Source organism: Centroberyx gerrardi, chromosome 17, assembly GCF_048128805.1.
Source record: "Centroberyx gerrardi isolate f3 chromosome 17, fCenGer3.hap1.cur.20231027, whole genome shotgun sequence".
Classification (NCBI taxonomy): Eukaryota; Metazoa; Chordata; class Actinopteri; order Beryciformes; family Berycidae; genus Centroberyx; species Centroberyx gerrardi.
Window position 1 is genome coordinate 6,081,571 of NC_136013.1, and position 22,264 is coordinate 6,103,834.

Sequence of the window (22,264 nt, forward strand, 5' to 3'; positions counted from 1 at the left end):
AAACAATTAAAATGAACGAGGATGCTGAGACCAATCTCATCTCCAGGGAGATTTGCGTGTGCGTGTGTGTATCCATGGTCACACGTGTATTTGCACATATGCGTGTGTATGAGAGGGAAACAGAAAGGTGAGCGCACGTCACAACATTATTCATGTCTAGGGAAATTGGAAAATAAAAAGGGAAGCAGGCAGGTTTATGAAGCCTGCGGTTGATCAGAGGCGATCTGAAAAACGTCCAGCGGCCGGCCGGGTCGTCTTTCTGTTTCACAGCCAGAGTACGAGGAAGCTAATTCACTAAAGGACACAAAATGGTCCGTGCCCTCTGCGAGCCCCAAGGGGCCGCCGCAGAAACAGGAATACAAATGAGAGCTTAACGCAGCGCTCTGCAGCATGCCACTCCACTCAGCCGGCTGGACACCCACTTTAATAATCACCAGGCAGTAAAACACAAATAAATCATCGCGCTTTCAGCTAATAAGCATCGTCGTTAGGTCCGGTTCATACCCAGCAGCACTATAATCACTCTGAGGGTGATTTTAGGGTGTGCAAACTGGTAGACAAATATCCAACTGTCAGATATAAATACTGATAGGAGATTTGCATAACTTTGATCCTGGCACACTGGTTCATTCAACTGGGCTATATCTTTGAGAGAAATAAAAAACAAATGGCTAGCCCGTATCATGGAGGCAACCATCTCACAGCATCCTAATTTACACAACTCTTTAACCCACTTTACGCTCAAGGTCCAATTGTAGGGCAAGCAGCTGAGTTACAATGTGATCTGAACTTTTCATCTGAGTCATTCTGTTGCAGAGTTTGTAAATATGGGCTGTAACTGCAACACCAAGATGGAAACATGTCGCCCCCCCCAAGAATGGTGCCGGGACCCCTTGGGACAATCAGTAACAAAATGCATCGTCCCTCCAACTTGCATCAAGTGCACAGTGGCAAAATGCATCAACCCTCCAAATTCTGGCAAAGTTGGACCAGTGATGTCTAAGATCTCACATCTGAGTTAATTTTTTTTACTTTCAATTATAATGCCCCCATTAGGCCAATGTGTAAGGATAGCTGAATTTGTGTAAAAAGTTACATGTCAATCACACTCACGGTGTAGGAGTTTGAAATGTTGACCTTTAATTATAGCACTTCCATCAGGCCAATCAGAGTAATGTTTTAAACATTAGAACACAATGCTAAAATGCTTCATCAAAATCGGACCAGTGATAGCCGAGATGTCACATTTGAGTTCAAACGTTTGACCTTAAACGCCGGAGCACAGTGCGAAAATGCATCGTCCCTCCGAGTGCCGTTAAAAATCTGACCAGCGGTGTCTGAGATATCACCTAAAGTATCACATTTGACAGACGGGCCGACAGATACAGATATCCCCCCCATATGCAACACAACAAAAACAAAAGAGTAACCACCGAGTTACAGCGGGATCTGAACCGTCCTAGATGCTGATTTTCATACCAGTCGAGAGTTTGTAAAAAGCTACGGCCTATAATTGCAAAACCAAAAAAAATCAGGCCTAGCTCTTTTGTCTGGGTAATTACAGCACAGCCTGCAATTAACTGTGCAGTCACAACAGTGTAACAACAGCTATGTTAATTTATGTATTGTTTGGCTGAAGAGCCCTCAGGCAGGACATCTCATCTCATCTCATCTCATCTCATCAAGCCTCGTCCAGTTTCCCTGACAGGTCTCTACATTATGGAGCTCAACATGGACAGGCTCTCCATTAACAACAATGACTAAAGTAGATGAAAGGGTCACATTTTGGTCGCCTGGGCCTTCAGTGCTGTAAACCGCTGAAGGTCCTAATGGACTCAATGTGACCCTTTTAATTTTGTAGAAAGTGAACATTGTATTTAAAAGGATTACACAAACGCATTTCAGATTTGCGTTTTGAACTTCGCTTGAGGTCGTACAAAAGCAGACAGACAGGAGGACAGAGCAGCGGAGAAAAAGTTCTGGGGATTCGACCCTCGTCCAGTTGGATTACACGTGATCTCCCAGACTCAAATCTTTATTTCTGGACATGCCACTTTTTGTGTTTCTGACCCATTTTACAGCTGCACCTCTGCTCCTGTTGTTGGAGCAGGATTTTTTTTTTTTTTACAGGGTCCTACATTATAAGAGTAACCCAAATCAAAGTGTGAGCCTGTTCAGTCTCTGAGCTGTAACCGAAGCTTTTAATATCCGCTGTGTGCTAAAACAAATATGGATTAAAAAGACAATGAAGCTCTGTAGTCGAGACAGGTCAGACACGAAACATCCCTCTTTTCTGGGCTAGAATGATTTGATTTGTATATACTAAGCTCTTGGGGAATTGCACACAGTTTACCAGACTTGATTGAGGCCGATTCCGTCTGCTGAATGTAAGGCTTGTCCTCCGTATGACGGATCCTTTGAGTCACTTCACTTTAATTGTTCGGATCTATAAACTACTTCAGTCAGCGCTGGTATTGCAGCAGATTAGCCGGACCACACTACTGTAGCTTGGTCAGCATCTGGAAGGCCAGAAAGGTTATGTTTACTGGCTTGTAAAGCGATGCTTATTTCTGACTGGCAGCGATAATGAATGCTCATTTCTACAGTCATCCAGTGGCAGAGATGAAAGGTTTTAGTTGCCAGTGCCAACCTCAGGATTTTGTGTGTGTCCATCTGTCCAGGCAGTACGTCTAGGAGCGGCCTGGTGGAAACCCGGAGGAGGTCATGTGACTCCCCCCGCCCAGGAGCGAGATGCCAGACGTGGCACAGCAGCTTTCCTAATTACTACAATATGTTAAACCTTTTAAGCCCTCCTCCGGCCGCAAGTTTTCTAAAAGGAACTTGACCTACATTTCTGCTCCATGCTCTGAATTGAGAAAAAGTTGTCAAAGCCTCTGTGAGACAGAACTGAAATAGCAACTCCCTCTTCCCACACTGCCTGCCGCTATAGGCAAGCCCGCAATCTAGCCTACAGGGCCTTCCTGTGATTAACCACATCTGCACTGCTACAGGAGTGAAACAGCCTGTTCATAATAGATGAGACTTGAGAATTGAGACTTACCAGCTGTTTAAAAAAAAAAAGACAAGCGAGGCCTATGTGATTTATGGAGTATATGACTGTCATGCCTCGCTGGGTTTGAAAGGAGAAAGAATCAGACAACGCACTATTGCAAAATCAACACGATCCAGAATGAAAGCATTAAAAAATCAATAACTTGGGGTAAATAAACAGCAGATCTGATGCTTTCCACAGCATCACATTTGCCAAAGTTCAAACTAATACAAACACTGCTGCTATGGCAATCCGGGGCTAATGTCTTACTAGGTTTTCCCCTGCAAGTCAATGTTTAGACACAGATCAAAAACACAATCGTGTTCCATCAAAGGAGAATTATACTCAAAAATCGAGAATTTGTATGTTGTTTCTGCAGCACAGAACAATCAATATGAGCAAGATTGAAAAAAAAATAAATAATCAAGAGCAAATCAAGACGTAGCCTGGAGCCGCTTCATGACTTTGACCCTTGCACTCCTTAAATTGGCTGCTTGTAATGGTGGCGATCAAGGAACTGAAGCTCATTCAGCTGCTGCAGTCACAACGAATACGAGCTTCACCTAAACGCCTCAAGTGTAAAATGTAAATGTAAAATATGTGGGAATTACTACACCCAGTTGATAATATAGTAGTTATATCGCTACTGAGCCAGAAAATGTAGTTTTATCCTGACAAAATTATCAAGGAAACTGCCTGAGTCAAGTTTTCCAATCCTTGCAATTAATTCTCTGAGTATTGGTGTGAGATCAAAGCTTAAAGGGGCGGGCAAGCTCTGCTCTCATTTCAGGCTATGGAAGACGGTATGTTCACTTCATATAAATGGAACAAAATAATATGAAACCAAACTATTCTTGGCCATAGCAAGAGTTCACAGTGGATATAGGGACGGCTCTCATACAAGCACATTCAAAAATCCTGCATTATTCCCCTTTAATGTTTCACTGGACTGCAAAAATACCTTGGAACAGTTCAAAACCTAATTCAGAGACGGATGATTCAAAGAGGGGCGAGGCCGCCAGCTCACAGAGATCCAGAAATGTCACATTTCCTTTGACGATACTAAGCCTCAACTGTTCGCTGGCTGTTTCAATATAATCTCGTCTACATCTGGCACCAAGTTTTGACACATCTCTCTGCCTTTTCAGCCCATTAATCTCCTTTTCTGTATTACCCGGAAAGTCCTGGAGACTTAGCATGGAACAAAGTAAACAGGCCCCGCGATGCCTGAGTTATTTCAATAATGTGAACCACATTTAGAAATAAGGTCACCTCTCCAGCCAACAATCACAGAAACCCCAGTTTAATATAATGGAGCTGTTTAGAATGGAATTCATCTATTAGCAGAAATGAAATGAAAATGAGAATTTGTGTATTTAGCCGAACAGATGAACTGAACATTAACATAAATGATGTGAATGTTATCAGCAGTTAAGCCAATTGGTATTTGTGGATGAAAGTAGTGAATAACAATCGAATTACAGTTGTAATTATCGAAGCATTTGGCTTTAATTGAAAATAAATATCCATAATAATCACTGCGAATCCCTCTATACACTCTTCAAAAGAAGTTTCACCCAAGGTCAAACCATAACCTTTCATATGAAACGACGGAAAATGAATGTTGGCAGTTTGTCGGTCTCTGTTTCCTCAGACTGCTAGCAAACATCCAAAGTACCACGGCAAGGCATTACATTTTATTAAGCCATTAAATTTATGCTGATGAATTAAACCTTGCCCTGTGATATCTGTTTGGTAAGCTGTTCTTATCATGGGTTGGTTTCAGCTGGATTTCATTTAGTCTGCTCTCCATCACCCAGACGTCTATTTAGACTGCGAGACCCGCTGAAGAGGACATTATGCCCCTGTGCTTCACATTTACACCGACGCGCAGATTGGCCAAGGTTCATCTGAATCAAAGCACTACTCCAGGCCTCCACACTGACACTTTCTTCCAAGGAGCACAGGGTAGAAATCTCATGCTCCACTTGATATCTCAAGTGGCACGTGTCCTTGTTCCACTTCGTAATTAGCATGAATTCAATTTTGGGAGCATATGCTAATAAAACGCAAACGCTGTAGATCCGTGTAGAATATTGTGCAATAGCAGCCCCGATGGTATTAAACCCATCAAAAACACAAAAGCGCTGCCGTCTTTCTTTCTCAACAATTCTCACAACCTTTGTTCACCCCAGGAAGATTAACTGCTTTCTTTGGTGTGGGACTGTTTCTTAGTAGCAGCAAATAGGGAACTGAATACATGAATAAATCCTTGACATAACAAACCCGGGTTAAACCAGGCAATATAATCTGTTGTTTTGTCTCTGCTTTATCAGTACTGCAATATCCAATTTGTCACATGGGCCTTGACGTTTGATTGCAGTCCCTGTCATAGCCTTATCCCTTCCGGCAGCCCAACTGTGCTGCTTATATCCAATGTGAACAATTCCCTACTGTGCATCTCAGCTTTTTTTTCACTATTTCACTCCTGTTTATTTCGTGTCCCGATCTCATTCTGCAGAAAGGCAGTGGATTGAAACAAATACTCATGCAAAGATAATAACAGTAGTATTCCTAGAAATCGGACGGTAGAAAAAATCGGGAGTCGATATAATGGAAGAAAATGAAAGGCAATCAGTCAGGCGTGACGCTGTGCAGTGAGGCGTGACACAAATCAGCTGGTAGCAAAATTGATCGGCCCGCAGAGTCACACAGCACCTCAGATGGGGGGCGGGGAGGCGGCTGCCCTTTCCCATCCCGCCCTGTCTGTCCTCCAGGACGCGCTGCATCAGCAAGATGCGGGGTGTTGGATATCTTACATAATGCCTTCTGACTTAGCATTCACAGAACATGGCAGGGAAACTCACTTGACAATGACTTTCTTATGAAAACAAAGCGCCTGGCGTAAAAGTCACCGGCGTCAACTTGAGTGACACGGTTCATAACTCAGGTTTTTTTTAGTGTTTTAAACTACCAAACATTAGCACAGATCAGGCGCTGGGTGCAGGACAACAAGAACATAACACAGGGAACATAAAACAATGTGAGCATTTAACTGCCTCCCGTTCATCCTACTCTAAATTCCCGCAGTGCGAGCATCCCAGGCAGCGAGGGGACAAAAGAGCGAGTGTCTTGCCGCGGCTCAAAGCGACATCTCAGCACTCTTCGCCTCCAACAGGCCCAAATATGACGGCCTACTGGGTCCAGCTGCCACTCGAGGGCCCACTCAATCCCTGCTCTGTCTCAGAGACTGACCCCGTCTCTCACAGCACTTAGCCTCGCGCCTGTGGGCTCTCTGCTGTACGCCGCTCCGCAGAAATCCAACTGATGCCCACTTCAAAAATACCAAGATGAAACACACGGTTGCCCTTGGCTTTTACAGCGGGGCGGCTTAGGTGGTAACGTCGCCAATCTGATTGATTTTGCACGGGGGATGGAGGGATGAAGAAGCTCTTAGAGGACACAACCGTATTTAAGAACAGGCGTGCAATTATTGGAGCACATTCAGACGCCCTAAGCGATGAAACGGCACATTTGGAACTCATTCAAATGCCTTTCATGATGAGGTGATACGAAATTTACATTACATTTCCCATTTTCACTCAGGACGTCAGACAAAAACACTTAGGCAGGCGGTCTAAGGGTTTAATGAACAAGGACAACCATGAGAGTCCGAGGCTTAACCTTCATAGCCTTGATTAATCCAACATAAGCAGCAGACCAGATCCATATAGTCTCTATATGCCTTGTGAACCTGTGCATGAACCTGTGCATGATATTTGCTGTTTGGTGGACACTTTTATTCAAAGCACCTTAGAGCAGGGATGGGATCATATGCTTATCTCATGATATGATTTGATACAACCACCATATGATGTAATAAATAAAAGTTCAATGAAAACAAAGTATGACTGTGCAGAATTTGAGTCACAGATCTTTCTAGCAATGGCATTGGCTTGATAGATTTTTTTCAGTTTTAGCTTGGCTCCAGTGGGAATCAAACCCCTAAACCTGACGGTGTTAGGGCCACGCTCTCTTTGAGCCACAATGGGCCTGTGTGTGTACTAGTGTGCACACATCTGGCAGCTCCAGATCGCCCCCAATTATCATTCTACCTCCCTCCAAGATTGGTGATCAATGCTCCTCCCTCACCTATGGTAGGTGATTATTAGACGCTTCACCGTGGAGCAGCTTGTGTCCTCAGGTGACTCTGGGAAACGTGAGATCAGTGCAGAGGCAGCACTCCTGTAAGCCTTCCAGACTAATAGCCTGGGGCTTCAGAGACCTCCGAGCCGGAGAGGAGAGGAGAGGAGCGGAGAGGGATTTATGAAGCCATGAAGAAATGATGGGATAAATAGATAAAAGTGAAGAACAGGAGAAGCACACAGTGTGCCAGCACATATTAAGAATGTTACTTCTGTCTGTCTCCAGTGCTGGAGCAGTGACGTCCCGCCAAGCAAAAATAATAGGGGCAGATAAGGAAAGGAAACTGTTTATCCTGTATACAGCATGGATCACCTCTAAACTCTCATTTTGGCAACAAAAGAGTAAGGTTGCGGTCCAGCTCTCTCTGAGTCTGAGTGTCAGGCCTAAACCTAGAGTTCACCAAAAGGTCATTTGTTTCAGTGAGAGTGGGCAGTTGGCCGTCTCCTCTGAGACAGCAGGGGAGCTGTGAGGGACGCAGCAGGGGAGACGAGGAGCGCTGACCCGCTGGGAGTGAACCGCAGGCCAGCAGAGACACACGCGGCTCCGCAGGAGGCAGTCCAAACCGCCACACCATCCCCAACCGCCACCGAGACGAGATTTAAAGCATAACTACCGCCATTTACGACCTCCTATTTTAACATCCTTCTCCATCGCACCAATCGATTCTGACCAAAATCTTAATTAATTGCTTAGTTAATTGTGTTACTATAGAGCTACTTGCATCTTGCTTGCCTGGGTGCACAGCTCTCCAATGCAATCCTAATGGGCCAGTGGATACAAAAAAAAAAAAATCAACCCCAAAAAGCACCAAAGCAAACATATTGACACTCACTCTGTAATGAGACATGTTTAATTTTCAGTTTATCCATGGCCTGACAACTTCCACTATTTATTTTGCTCTACTTTACATACATACTTTACAAAACTGTAGAGGAAAGGCATGACTTTTGACATTTAGACATTTTCATTTACCACTGTAATTCTTTTTACCAACACGTCTCATTACAGAGCAATCAATGTGCTGAAGAAGTCATGCTTGGGAGCTTTTGAGGTCGATTTTTTTGAGTATCTGTTTGGCCCTATAGGACTCAGGAGATAGCATCCCACTAAAAACCAATTAGCACATGGAAAACCCCTGATATCAGTAGATTTCAGGGTAAATAAGTGAGGAAAAGCACCTTTACTGAAACCTGCAAATAGTTTCTCTCATGTATCTCCCCAGCTCTGTGTCCCTCTCAGCTTTCCTAGTGCCTCAATAAATAAGAAAATACTAAAAAAAGTGTACACACCAATGTGCTTTGAACAATATGTGAACAAACTGCTCACTGAAGATACCCAGCAGTCAGTGTGTTTGGCCATCTCACATGGCTGATATCACTGAATGAGACAGGAGACTCGATATCAGGTTAACAAACTGAGCTCATCCTGTCTAAACTTTGCGAGGCAGCGGTCAATACAGAGCTGCACTGATCCACCAAGACGTCTTGATTGGCAGTTGACTTCACACAAGCAGTGAAGTCTGGGCCGAGCTTCAATTAAGACCAACTCACTGTACAGGCAACCATCAAATTAAATCAAGTAGATCGATACTAAAACCCGAGATGCTGGGAGTTCAGTGTCTTGATGAAGGACTCTTCCATAGATGGGACACACAGCTTCATGGGGGATTGAACCTGGGACTTTTCGGTTACATCTCCATCCACTAGGCCACTCTGCTGACCTGCTGAACATCACAGCTGCACTATTCCCGCAGATTAATTCTTATTTTGACTAAAAGGCATGCAATGTAATACCCACCGGTCATTAAGAGGATAGAGAGAAGTTAAGGAGAGAGAGTCATCAGCATAAAAAACCCCAACTCAATACTTCCAAACTCCCATATTAATTATAGCTTGTGTCTTTCTCCAGTACGCTGACTGTACTGACCAAAGTCTGACAGCAAGTATTAGTCATGTTGGGGCAGGGCTTCAACCACAAACTCCTTAAGACTCATTTCTGTCATAACATCACAGCAAGATACTGTATGTGCATACTTTGTGTCTGAGAAGAACATCCATCACTGAATATTTCATCATTGTAGCAAAAAGCACAGATCGTTTCCATCATACTCCAGGAATGCTACCAGCAAACTAGTGCTTCTGCTATTTTTTTTTTTTTTTTTTTTTGTCTTCCAGAGAGATTTTGAGACTTCGGGGTCACTGCACCTCTGAGACAGGAGCCATATCTGCTCCATGATATAGATCTTGCATCTAGCACAGTGATTCCCAATCCTAGTCCTCACTCTCAGGAGCTAGAGTGCCATTGGTTTTCTATTTTACCTGGAAGTTGATTACATTCACCCGGTGTCCAAGGTCTCATCCTGCTTCCACCGACACTAGGTGAGTGGATTTAGCTACCAGGTAGAGTAGAAAACCAGCAGGATTGAGAACCACTGATTCTAGCATAAACCTGCAGTCTATCATGACATTTGAGTGGATGTTTATGAGCATTCAGTGCATCCCAGCCAAGTCATTCAACTAAACCAGAGATTTAGTGTTTACCCAACTTTTATCAGCAGAATATTGTTTACCCACCTTTTCAGTCTGGCTTAATGCTGCACAGAAGGTGGAATTTTTATTTGTTTACACTGGTGGTTGGTTGGTTGCCAAATCATGATTCCTGACTGGAGGTCACAGTTTACCCACCTTGTTATGCACCACTACATCACTGCCTATAACTATGCAGATGGTTGAATGCATCCTGCACCAGGGCCAGAGCATCCACTTGCCATAATGATACAGGGAGCTGGAGGCGAGCCGCTGTGCAGCTGAAGCTATCTGACAAATGACAGCCTGCACGTCTGGCGGCATCGGTTAACACCGAGGTTTAAAGTTTAAAGGGCCCACTGGCAGCCCCGATAGCGCAATGCCATGCCGTGCCTTACCTTGGGATGCAGTTCGGGGAGGATCCGTCTATTTCCCATGTTGCGAACAGGTTCATGGGGACGGGTCTGTTGAGCGCCCCGCTCCCGGGGAAACTCAACCGGCCACTTCTCTCCGCCATGGTCCGGGGCGGTGGAGAGGACGTCCAACACCGAGCTGGGTATTTGTCAACAGCAGACAGGTCCGGGTGTTATGTCTGGCTGTGCGTCGGTAAGTCGTTTCCCACCCCCCTCACGCGCTCACATCAGTGCAATGTGAACGGCAGAGGACGCGCGCATTTCTCCGTCCTTGTTCGCCCGGGTCGGTCGGGATCCTCCACGCTTGGCGGTGCCAGGGAGGAACTGCAGTGCGAGCAGGGCAGAGCGAGCGGACCGACCGACCGCTGTGCTTGTTGTGCCTACCACGCTACTATGAGGGGTATGGGGGGTGATTCATGCCGCAGAGGACACCGAACGGGGAAGGAGAAGCCGGAGAAGACTTATGACTATTTTGAATGGATTTAACACAATGAACACAATGAAATTCAAAATTACTTTTTCCCACTTTGTTAGCTAATTCTGCATATCATAATGTATCTATATATATTTAACAGTAAAAAAAAATATACATATAGTGTTTTAATATCCCTTTACTCTTACTTCCTGGGAAACAGTGACTGTTAGTGGCTACCAGTGGACATACATAAGAATTACAACCAATAGTAGCCTACCATCACAGAAATTTGAAAAATGCATCCACCCCTCCCATTATATAAAACCTGAGACTTCACAACTGTCAAAGTGATACAAGTGGCAACATGGTACAGCGGTGCATTTTTGGGTATTCACCCATGTAAACCCTGTTTCCCTTTCCTAAGACGCTGTGATTGCAGTCCTGGTGTCTGGAATTTATTTGTTTTGAAGAATCTGAAATTTGTGACAGCTCAAGATTAGGTGCAGGAGGAGGTTTAATCTGAAAACATTTCATCATGAAACAGAACAAGCGCAAAGCCGAGTTACCCGTTTTGTATGAATAGCTATGTTAACAAATCCAATGCCTGCAACACCCTCATAGCAATGTAACGCATCTGCAATGGAATGATGCAGCAGTAACAGATTTTCTCATTACAAATAAATGAACCTCCATCAAATAGTAAATTAAACGCATTATTTGTGATCCTGGCCTGACAATACATTGTAGCACAGCATGTGTGTGTTATGTGGAAAACCGCAACATTTGTCATTGAAACATGAAGTTGCCAGCAAACTGTAATCTGTAATCTCTGTTTCAATATACAGTAAACACAATTTGACCACTTCAACTCCTATTTAATTTCATTTCAAAATTATATTTAATTTCAAAATCTTGTGCAAATGTGGCAGAATTAACCCTCTTTAATTGGCTGTCTTCGCTTTACTCACCAGGTACAGATTCTGTGTTTAGCCTATAAAAATTAATCTTCCTGCCCATAGGCTATACATGTCAACAAATTGTCAATAATTGTATCTTTCTTTTTCCATACTACTCATTTTCTAAACAAAATTGCTGCTAATTATCTAATGTAGGCTATACAGCACAGTCATTTTTACTTTTTCCTCTCACTTGGTGAGAGAGCTATATAAACTAGCAACCTGCTAGTTTAATCTCCTCAACGCCCACGCTTCTCCTCCTCCGCCTGCTCCTCTGTGGCATCAATCACCCCCCATATCCTTCTCCCACCCACCACCAGCCCCAGGAAATAACGTCATCGGCGGTCTCTCTGCGCTGCAGTTTGCCGACTTCTCTGGCAGGTGCAGTGCAGCGGATCCTGGACTGGACCCAAGCTGGGCCGGTTCGACTCCCAGACTGTCTCTATTTTTCACCTTTCTTGCCCTGAAATACACCCAGAAGCCTCTCTGATGGTATATTGTTCACTGGCAGAGGACTCACCCTCTCATTTCACACTGCTGCATGTAGAAGGTGGCTTTTAAAATATCCCACTCCCCTTATTTTGCACCTTTGCACTCATTCATTGATATCTACAATGACCCACTTTTACATATTTTACATTTGAAGCACTGAATATGAAATGGTTGCATTTTGAACCAGGGTGATCTAGTGGTAAAAGAGACAGCCCAGTTCCTGCCCTGCTGAAGTTCCCTTGAGCAAATCACCCACACCGGTCTGAATCAATAGCGCTTTCCTCTGGGTTAGGGTTAGTGTAAACATAATGTTCCTATGGGGCTCAATTAAGTGTCACTTCATTAAAATCCCATTGCATTACTGTTCCCTTCACCCTTGATCACTCATTTTCAGTTGTGCACAGCCATGTATTCTCCTCTTATCCTACTAGTTTGATGTCATCTCACTGCAAGCTGGCACTGCCACCATGTGGTGGTTGGCTTGGGTCAAGTTCAATATGCTGGAAGTCCTCTAATGCCCCTTTGGTTGTGTTTGTCTGTTTTTGGACCCAATATGTTTTCTTCTTGTTTAGGCAAGTTAGCTTTTGGGGAGAGTAACTGCATCTACAGTCAATGGATAAAAACATCTGATAACATGTAACATTAAAGATTAGTTTGGCTAGAGCTGATGAATATTATAGGCTAATATTAACCTATGGATAGCTTATCTAGAAGTATCATATTGTCAAAGGCAGCTCTTCTCACCTCTTCTGCTCTTTAGAGACAAGGAAAAACATTTTAATTAATTTTTAACACAAGTTTGTGTGTCTTCTTTGGGACAACACACATTTGTGTTATTTTTCGACACGTTAAGGATAATGCGGTTTAACACAGCATATGTTATCTACATATCTTGTGTGAAAAGTAACACAAACAGCCCATATGTTCCCAATAGACACACATTAAAAATGACATCTTTTTTATTGTGTATTTAAAACAAAGAGATAACAAGGGACATATAAGGAGTGTGACACTTCTTCATAGTACACAGCAGCAATTCCTAAGCAAGACTTCTAGGACAGGTTTTTTTTTTTTTAAAAAGCAAAGGAAAATAGGGACTGAGGAAAAAATTAATTAAGGTAAATAAGCAAAAATATGCAAATAAGAAAAAAAGATGAGGGAAAATAAATAAAAAAGGGGGGGTTTAGCTCTTAAAAGTCATATACTTGTTATGCTTTTGTGTGTAAAAAAACCCCCAAAAAACATCCTTTAAGAGAGTGTACTAGTGTGTATCATATGAATGTTGACATGTGATGGACACTAGCAGACTCCCTTGGATCAGTCCATGTTAAAGTGGAAATCCAGGGAAACTTACAAAGAGCAGGAAGCTGCTTCACTTCCCATCTTGCATGTGCAGAAGAAAAATCCCACTAATTTATAGTTTCTAATCATTATTAATCATTGTAGGATGATGATACCAGGAAGACTTTATGGATGACTCACTGGTTTGTTTTGAAGATATAACATCACAGCAATGATCAGAAATAATTCTCTATTCTTGCTTTTTATGTGCCCATCCAATATCCTGCCTTGTCTATTTATCAATTCCAAACCTACAACTAATGCATACTTTTTGACTCATGAAGTGGTAACAATTTTAAGATGTAAATGCAGGTATGCACCATTTCATCCGCTGTATCTCCTCTGATCTAATGCAAGGTAATCCTGCTACACAACAGACAGGATTCCATTTTTTTCCATACCAAAACAGATTTCCATTATTCCTGAAATAAGGACTGGCAGTACATATAAGTTAAGAATGATCTTTATTTGTTTGTACCTGGAGTTTTGTTTACATGTGTATTATTTGTAAACACTGCAGAAGAGAGGATCTGTATTTTGAGTGACAGATCTGAGAGTTGTGAAAGCTTTATTCAGTCCAAACTTTTCCAGAAGCACTATCTTGTGTAGTCACCCACACAAAATATTCTTAAAAAACCCCAAATTGAATTATGATGACACCTTTCTTCCTGGACATTACTGCAAGGAGAAATAATAAGCAATAACTTTTATTTGTAGCAAATCAACATGTTAATTTACAGATATTTCTCCCTGCTACAATAGCCACACGAGCCCACAGCTTTCTTGTGTTCAGACCCACAACACCCTGCGGGGCAAGGCTGAAAATAAAGCTCTATAAAAAGGAAGGAAAATTAATCACCAACACTAGACGAGGTCCTGGTACTCAGCAGTTTCACACAGAAAAGCAAGTCAAAACGAATGCCAGATTCCAACACCAATGTACTAACGAGCCGACTTAAATCACCATCTGAGATGTTTGCATTTATATTTTCACATATCAGGGCAGTGAATGCAACATGTGGAGAGGCACCCATTACGGTACCTCATCAGGAGCATAATCACAGTATCACGGCAATGCCATGGAGCTACCATCATAAACAAAAATATATTTACCAACATTTTGGGGAATCAATATAATTCCCGCCTAACCGTAAACTACTCTGAACACTACAGCAAAGCAGAGGGGTGGATGGAATCGTAACATGGCAGCTGTTGGACCAGACTCCTGGCAGACAGCTTGGACTGCTCTCCAAGCTCTTCCCATCAAAATATTGTGACATTTCAAAAAGAGTTATTTCATACGGCATGTAACCTGTAATAGGTAACATTATCTGATCAAAATGTTTTGTGTCATTCTGGATTTTAATTCAAATGTGGAGGGCGTTCAATGGAAAAATTTATCAATTATAAACTATTAGGGAAACAAAAATCATTTTACGTTGGAAGCACATCCAAACTAAGAATAAAAAAAGCTCCAAAAAATTACAAAGCCAGTGCTGGCACAATCATGACCGATGCTGTTATTTCAAAAGAAGAGGCCATCCCAAAGGCAACCCCTCCCCTTCATTACAAATCACACAGCCATCACATAGGCCTATGGTCAGCAACTATGGTCTTGCGAAGCACCAGTCTATTATAGTGTGTATAGGTGTAAAAATCTCAGTGTTGGCTTTCTGCTGAGGCGGAGCGGGACCGGGAGCGAGACCGGGAGCGAGACCGAGAGCGTTTGTTCTGGGCAGGAGCGGGGGAGCGTGAGCGAGACCTGGAGCGGGACGGAGAGCGGGAGGGGGATCTTGCTGCAGCCTTGCCCCCTCCTGTCGTCTTCTTTTCTGGGGTGCGACTGGCGGATCTGGAGCGGCTCCTGGAACGGTTGCGACTTCTGGAGCGACTCTTTGAGCGGGAGTAGCTGCGAGAACGGGAGCGGCTCTTGCTTTGACTGTGGGAAGACAAAGGACATTTTTAAGAGTTATCCAAGAAGAAATAGACTCAGTGTCAGAATCCAGTGCAAGTATGTCATTTCATAGTGAGGTCTAAAAATAACACAAATAATGACATGACAAATAAGCTTAAAGCTGCACTAGGCAAGATTTATGTACAAAGTACACCATTCTTATCCATCTAAACCACAAAGTGGGGCAGCAACAGCGACGAGCGTCTCATTCCAACTAATTGAGATGCCGTAGATTCAACCCATTTTCCCAAATTAATGTCAGGTGTCCACACAAAGTGACACAACGCTAAGTGCCAAATCAAAATTTGAGAGTAAGATACAAAACTCCTCATTAGCAATGAGCAAGCACTCCATCCAGAGAGCTGGACTCACCAACAAATGTTGAACCCAGGGCTGCAACTAACAACTATTTTCATTATTGAGTAATCCATCAATCTTTTTTTTTTTTTATTAGTAGATTAATCGTTTAGCCTATAAAATGTCAAAAATATTGACAAATGCCCATCACAAGTTACCAGAGCACAAAGTGATTCTTAAACTTGCTTACTTAGTCTGACCAGCAAACAAAAAAAACCCAGAGTATTAATTTTATAATGATATGAAACAGAAAAGCAAGCAAGTCTTAGCATTTGTGAAGCTGTAACCAACAAATGTTTGGTATTTTTACTTGATAAATGACAATTAATAGATTATCAAAATTATAATTGATTAATTTTTTGACATTCGACTAATCGATTCATTGACTCATCATTTCAGCACTAGTTCAACCGGCTGCAAAAACATCTTTTCCAGCACCCCTCCTACCCACTAAGAAGAAGAAATGTAGTTCAGAGGAGCGCACAGTTTACTGACGTCACCTTACATGATTTAATGAGGTCAAGTTATCTCCAACTGCCACTTGGGGCCATCAAAGTACAAAGTTGCCTAGAGCAGCTTTAATATGAATCCTTCCAAGAACAATGGTAAAAACCACTCACCTCCTCCTGCGATCCTCAAAGATCTTCAACTTGCGTCCATTCAAGTCTGTTCCATCAAGCTTGGCGATGGCATTCTTCATATCACTGCGAGATGCAAACTCAACAACCCTGAGGATATTAAAGTAGAATCATTAAAAAATCATCCTAGTGCGTTTTGTCACGTCTCCTTCAGGGGAGGAAATCTAATATAGAGAAATATAAAAGACAAGGTTTGGGTAACAGAAGAGAACAACTCACCCTTCATTTTTGTTGGTTCTGTGAGCATCCACAAAGGTAACCTCACCCACTTTTCTCATCAGGTCTTTCAGGTCCTGTTTCAAAGCATATGTGGGATTAGTAACAAATAACAAAATGTGTGAGGTGCCTGTGAGAGCCTTTTCAAACCTGGAGTGAGAGAAATGAGCAGGCAGCATGAAACCAGCATTCACAACTGTAACTTTGGTTATCTAATGCCGACTTTCACAGCAAAACAATATATGTGATAAGCTCCTATTTCAGTGGAGGGCATGTAAACAAAAGATCCACTGAAAATGCTGCGTGAGAGTGGACAAGCGTTACCTTTACCCAAAACAAAAATTGCTTATGAGTCCCATTAAGTGGCTCTTTAAATTCGCGCTTGTTTTGAAACTGATCTGCAAAAAAAAGGACTGAAACACTTAATAATTCTATACAGTTACCACTGCAGTTAACGTTTTAATATGTTTAATGTCAAAAATAAATGTATTGCAGTATTCAAGTTAATATTGGATTTATGGTCCGAGTATATGTAATAATACAATTTTGTATATCATTATTGGGGGGGATGACAATAATAATATGGGTAAATGGATAAAAAGCTTTATCTGAGGTTTCTTTTTGTTCATGTGGCCTATCAAAATGAATTGGTTGCTACTCAATACGGGCTCAAACCAACTACATTGTTAACATAATAAAACTAATCTCCCCCTGCCCGTCCTAATCTACACCCCTTTACCATCCAACCCCTTACAAACCCAATCACATGAGTTTTTTTGCTACTTACCATTCCATACCCAGGAAGATTTTAGCATAGAGCCACTTGTCCAAATAGCAAATGGGAACCAATGCAGTGTTAAGCCCTTGAGAAACGACCTCGGCCTTGACTCGGAATCCGGCCTCCACAAGTGAGGTACCACCAGAGAGCAAGTGGGGGGAGGGGTGTGCGCCCAACTCAACACCCCCCAGCTCCATCAGCAACAGAAAAAGACCCAAACGGGAGAGTGTAGGGACCGTGGATTTGAGGGGGGTTACAGCAGTCGGGGATGCCAGACCACAGAACCTCCAGACTGTGGCTACGGACCTCCTAAGGCTACCGTATCCTGCGCTAGACCACTTTCACCCGCTACGGGGCCCAGCCAAGACTTAGACCAGCGGCAACTGCGTGTAAGGAGAGGCACCAAATGGACACTATTCAGAAAAACAACCAGGAGAGGGCGCTATGCACTTCAGACACCTCCATGGAGGGTGTGCATGCAACTCCGATAAAACGAAACCATTATCAGAGCAGCTGTTAAAAAACAGTTAAATGTTCTTGGTTAGAATGCCCATAACAGTGCTTTCTCTGAAAGAAACAATAAATGGAGGTAAAGTAAAAACATTTAGGGGGCTTGCTATTCTACTTCACCAATTAACTAATGAGTACATGTCCAATTTTTTTTAAAAATAATGTGACTACTGAAAAATTGACCCGGACCCATCAAATTAATGCTGCTTCATTAAAAAAAATACATTGTCATTAAAAGCTGATATATAATAAAGAATAACTTATGTAATATGATAGAAAAGAAACTGAGGTAATCTCTCACCTGCCAGCTGATTCGTGAAGAGAGGTTCTCTACAATGAGTCTGTGTTCTGTCCGCAGAGGAGGGCCATACCTGCACAGGAAAAGATTATAACATTTTCAAATCAAGGGAGACACAGAAAGCCTTAAACAGATACATAGATTCAGTTTATTAATCCCCACAGGGGAAATCAGGTTAGCCACCCACACAACAAACATTGACCAAAAAATGTTCCAAAGGAATGTATTAAGGAGGAATGACAAACACTTCACTGTGCAGGCTGTGAGTATATCAAAGTCAAGCTATAAAAATTTCAGTATTGAACAAAGGCTGTAACGTAATATTAACCCCTTCTTTCACTAGTTATCCCAACAGTGTAGCCAGTTTCTCTCCATTTTGATCACTAATTTGTTTACTTTACTATCATACACTGACGCGGAAGAGTTATGTCAATATTTGATTTTGATTCAGAGGCGGAATAACCAGCTTCCATTTGCCAAATGCTGTCATTATTGATTTGGCTTGGTCTTTGTTAATGCTGCTTCAGAGAGTAATGTCATACTTGTAAAAACCTCTTTCAGAGGTTCTCATCATCACTCTGATAAGGAGGAGTTTGTAATGTAAATGTTAATGTATTTTTCATCATTCACTTGCCCAAGGCCATAACTCAGTTACTAAGTTGTAATTTATCAATTTGTCCCATTTTTGTACGTGGGTGGACATGCTGGTCCAGCTATCATAGTTCACTGCCCTGTTTTGACTCTGGCACAACCAGATAACCCTGAAAGAAGAGCTAAACCCCCACTTACAAACAACTGAAACGGCTCAACACCAATTACAACTAAAAGATTAACCAAATGCACTACTGAGAATATAAACCTGCGGCTTTTGTTTTATCTCCAGTTCCTTCATTATTTATTTGTAAATTATCCAAGCGGACACATTTGAAAACATAAGGCAGCATTTACAATGATCAACAACTTTATTTATAACAGTTAATGATCTAAGAAAACCCCTTAGCGGTGACTGAGTGAAGATCTTTGGAGACTGATTGAAAATGTTTACACATGGGGGGAAATGGTGGGAGCAAGTAACCTGTAATACCAGTTTTGTTATTGTGTTGGAAAATTTCTTTGACAAAGGCCTTTCTTTTCCTTTGTAACAGCTTCTTTGATTGTACCCAAACATCAGTAGAAGCTTTACATAACTTGTTAGCTTAGGTTTCAGGAAGCTAAGCTAAGGCTACTGTACCTGGATCCACTGCTGCGAGACTGGCGATAGCTGCCGAACCGTGGAGAAAAACGTCCCATTCCAGCAGCACCACCACCTCTTCCTTTTCTGGAGCGAGCGTGCTCGATTGTGACCCTGAAGGGAAGAGAGAGCAACTGTTAAGATAATGGTCAAGTAAGGGACTAATTCGGTGTGAGCAATGTGTCTACAAACAAAGGAAATGTAGGTTCAATTTTATCCTAGGTATGAATTTATATTTAGGGGCACCGATTACAGTCGTGTAGCTATGCATTATACTGTGTATGCTGGCTGAAAATAAATGAGTTATTGGATTAAGGCAGGGGTTCTTAAAGTCCACCATAAAACACATTAACACTTAAAAAACAGCTACTGGCGATATACCTTGCATTGCTGTGTCCATGTTGTTGTTTGTAAGTGTATTTTTCTATTCCCACAGATAACTAGCTAAATATCAACAACGTAACGACACTGAGATATTTCAAGCGCAGTTATAATAGAGTTTAATCGCAGAACCTCTTTTATAGGGGGTTTGTCAAAAGGCATTCTGGGAAATGTAGGAAATCACTAACTTATGTAGAAGTCGGTTGGGGGAAAGTGAGTACAACAAAAAAGTAGGTTACAACACTTAATCACAAAATAACTCTTGGAATGCATTAAATATTACAACTTGATGATTTCCAACAGTGTTAGAGTATATGAGGGTGGATTTTCCCTTTAAATCTTTCCAGGCAAAACCCAAATGGAGTCAACTCACTGCTATACTGAGACCGAAGTTAGGCTCTTTAAATACCGCAGAATGGGGCCCACAACCCAAAGAAAACAAACTGAGATCAATACCTTTCACTACACAGTTCTTTGCCATTCAACTCGTACACGGCATCGTCGGCATCTCTGTGGTCATCAAATTCCTGATTTAAAAAAAAAGAGGAAACTGGTTCAGTAAAGGCGTAAAACTGTACAGGTCCAAACACAATAATTCACGCAAGGTGGCCACACTCACCACAAAGCCAAATCCATTCTTCAGGTTGATTTCCCGTATCCGTCCGTAGCCCTTGAAGAACTTCTCCACGTCCCTCTCTCTAGCGTGGGGGCTCAAACGGCCGATGAAGACACGACACCCGCTCATATTAGCTGTAAAACACAACTGAGCAATTAGGCAAACATCTAACTACACAGCGAGTTAGCTTACTGTATAACGACAATGGAAGTTATCTGTATAACCATGCTAATAATAACGCTAGCTAGCATGGTCATTTCTTGTGCCTCCATATCGTTTGCTAACGTGAAGTTAGCGTTAGCTTGCTACTTCGACTTCTGCTGGCATAAGCTAACGTTAGCTAGCTAGCTAGCTAGCTAGCTAGAAAAACATAACCGTCTGTTCCCCAAACACACGAACCTTAGCTTTAGTTCTTCAAACAATCGTAATGTTAAGGAAACGATTTAACAACAAACATAGACAGGTTCTCACCTCAGTTTTCTATTCTTGTATCTTCCAAAACGGTTGTTTACAACTATAACTAGGTGAAGTTAACGTTACTCGACTGTATCAAAATGGCGAGTCAGTGCAAAGTGCACGGGGCGTCAGGCGACAGAGAGAAGGGAAGAGGAAATGCTGGCTGCACGTTGCCAGATTGGGTGCCAGCTGTGTAATTATTCAACTACGGTACGTTAATAGTTAACTTGGTTGAAGTAGATAACTTTGCGCCTGTACCATTGAATGAAAAATCACCTATTGCCTGTATTATAATATAGTGGGGAAAAAAACTGCACATTCTCTAGATGAAGTACCTTAGAACTTTCATTAATTGTGAATAAATGCGGAGATTTCTGGAACGTTGAAAGGGGGATTCAACACAGATGTGGCAACCCTGTTCTGCATTTATATTATAACTGGTAGCCTCCTACTGGAAATCCAGCTCGTTTACAGTCTGTGTATGCACTTCAAACATTACTGAATTGGTCACAGTTACATGTATTTATTTATCATATTTATATGTATTTCTCTCTGACAAACGAGTAAATATTTGTGCTTTTATGCAGTAAATTAGTCATGATCACCATCTGCTGTGTCAATCATATCATGTAATTTTTCTCTTTAATTTTGAAGCCTTATATTCTTTTCAAACTCTTGCTCTTCATAACCACAAACTGCATAGTATTTGCATAGGCTAAATATTTCTTCTTGCCAACAAAAGGAGCAAAACGTTTCATTGTTATTCGGTCTCTTTATTCTAATACTATATCATTCTTGAAATTGTCTTAGGTTAGGAAAAGGACATACAAGGTTAAGGTTGACACAATACAATAGAAAAAAGTATTTGTCTGGTCTGTTCTTGTAGAAAGTGCCAAAGATTTTGAGCATGGAATACTGATCACTGTACAGCCCATTTCAACTCAAAATATACAAAATAATCCAACGGCAAAATAATCTGAACACAATACACTTGGTGAAATGTAAGACTATGTAAAAAATAAATAAGGATATAGCTTATTCAACAATATAAAGTCAAATAGCCTATGGTTAATTTGCACTTTCAACTCCATTTGTCAAGGTGGTCGATAGGAATGAGATGACTGTGTTACTGCCACAAGTCATATGATTTCCTTCCTGAGAAAGGGTAGCTGTCCATGAATGCATTGCAGCAGGAAAATAACCGGAGAGATGGGAAAAAGGTAGAAGATTAACTAGTTCAATGAGCTGCGTGCTTTCTGCGTTTAGAAAAGCAACACAGCGACATGAATTGAAATGGGAAAAACTTGCGAGGAGGCCATGGTCGACATTGTCATCGCCACCATTACCATCCTGTTCAGCAGAAAAAATAATCCTTAGTGGGTTGGTCTACAGGCAAGTATGGTAAGAATGCTAAAATAATACAGAATAATAA

General features: G+C 42.0%; 2 protein-coding genes across 3 annotated transcripts in view; both read right to left on the bottom strand.

Moving 5' to 3' along the window:
* The window catches only part of pacs2 (phosphofurin acidic cluster sorting protein 2), a 49,599-nt gene extending 39,238 nt beyond the window's left edge, over positions 1–10,361 (bottom strand). Inside the window, exon 1 of the mRNA XM_071896782.2 lies at positions 10,182–10,361. Within this exon, the coding sequence (XP_071752883.1) occupies positions 10,182–10,300 (119 nt within the window). The 5' untranslated portion in view covers positions 10,301–10,361. The remainder of the gene's footprint in view (positions 1–10,181) is intronic.
* Positions 10,362–14,091: 3,730 nt separating this feature from the next.
* On the bottom strand, positions 14,092–20,962 carry srsf5a (serine and arginine rich splicing factor 5a). Of its 2 annotated transcripts, XM_071896716.2 has the most exons (8): positions 20,848–20,962; positions 20,380–20,510; positions 20,217–20,287; positions 19,380–19,493; positions 18,152–18,221; positions 16,566–16,639; positions 16,329–16,436; positions 14,092–15,336 (listed from the first exon to the last, which is right to left on the bottom strand). In XM_071896716.2, exons 2-8 carry the CDS (start codon positions 20,503–20,505, stop codon positions 15,060–15,062), a joined length of 840 nt encoding a protein of 279 aa, XP_071752817.2. In that variant the 5' UTR covers positions 20,506–20,510; positions 20,848–20,962; the 3' UTR covers positions 14,092–15,059. The 2 variants fall into 2 exon arrangements, with proteins under 2 accessions (XP_071752817.2, XP_078145519.1); XM_078289393.1 differs by lacking the exons at positions 14,092–15,336; positions 16,329–16,436; positions 16,566–16,639 and adding an exon at positions 17,351–17,723.
* Between the last annotated feature and the right edge of the window lie 1,302 nt (positions 20,963–22,264).

Coding starts and splice junctions, on each gene's coding strand:
- srsf5a (XM_071896716.2), bottom strand. CDS start 20,505: ATGAGCGGGTGTCGTGTCTTCATCGGCCGTTTGAGCCCCCACGCTAGA. Junction 20,288..20,379: donor AGAATGGATTTGGCTTTGTG/GTGAGTGTGGCC, acceptor TTTTTAAATCAG/GAATTTGATGACCACAGAGA. Junction 15,337..16,328: donor TTTGAGGATCGCAGGAGGAG/GTGAGTGGTTTT, acceptor GTCTTCCCACAG/TCAAAGCAAGAGCCGCTCCC.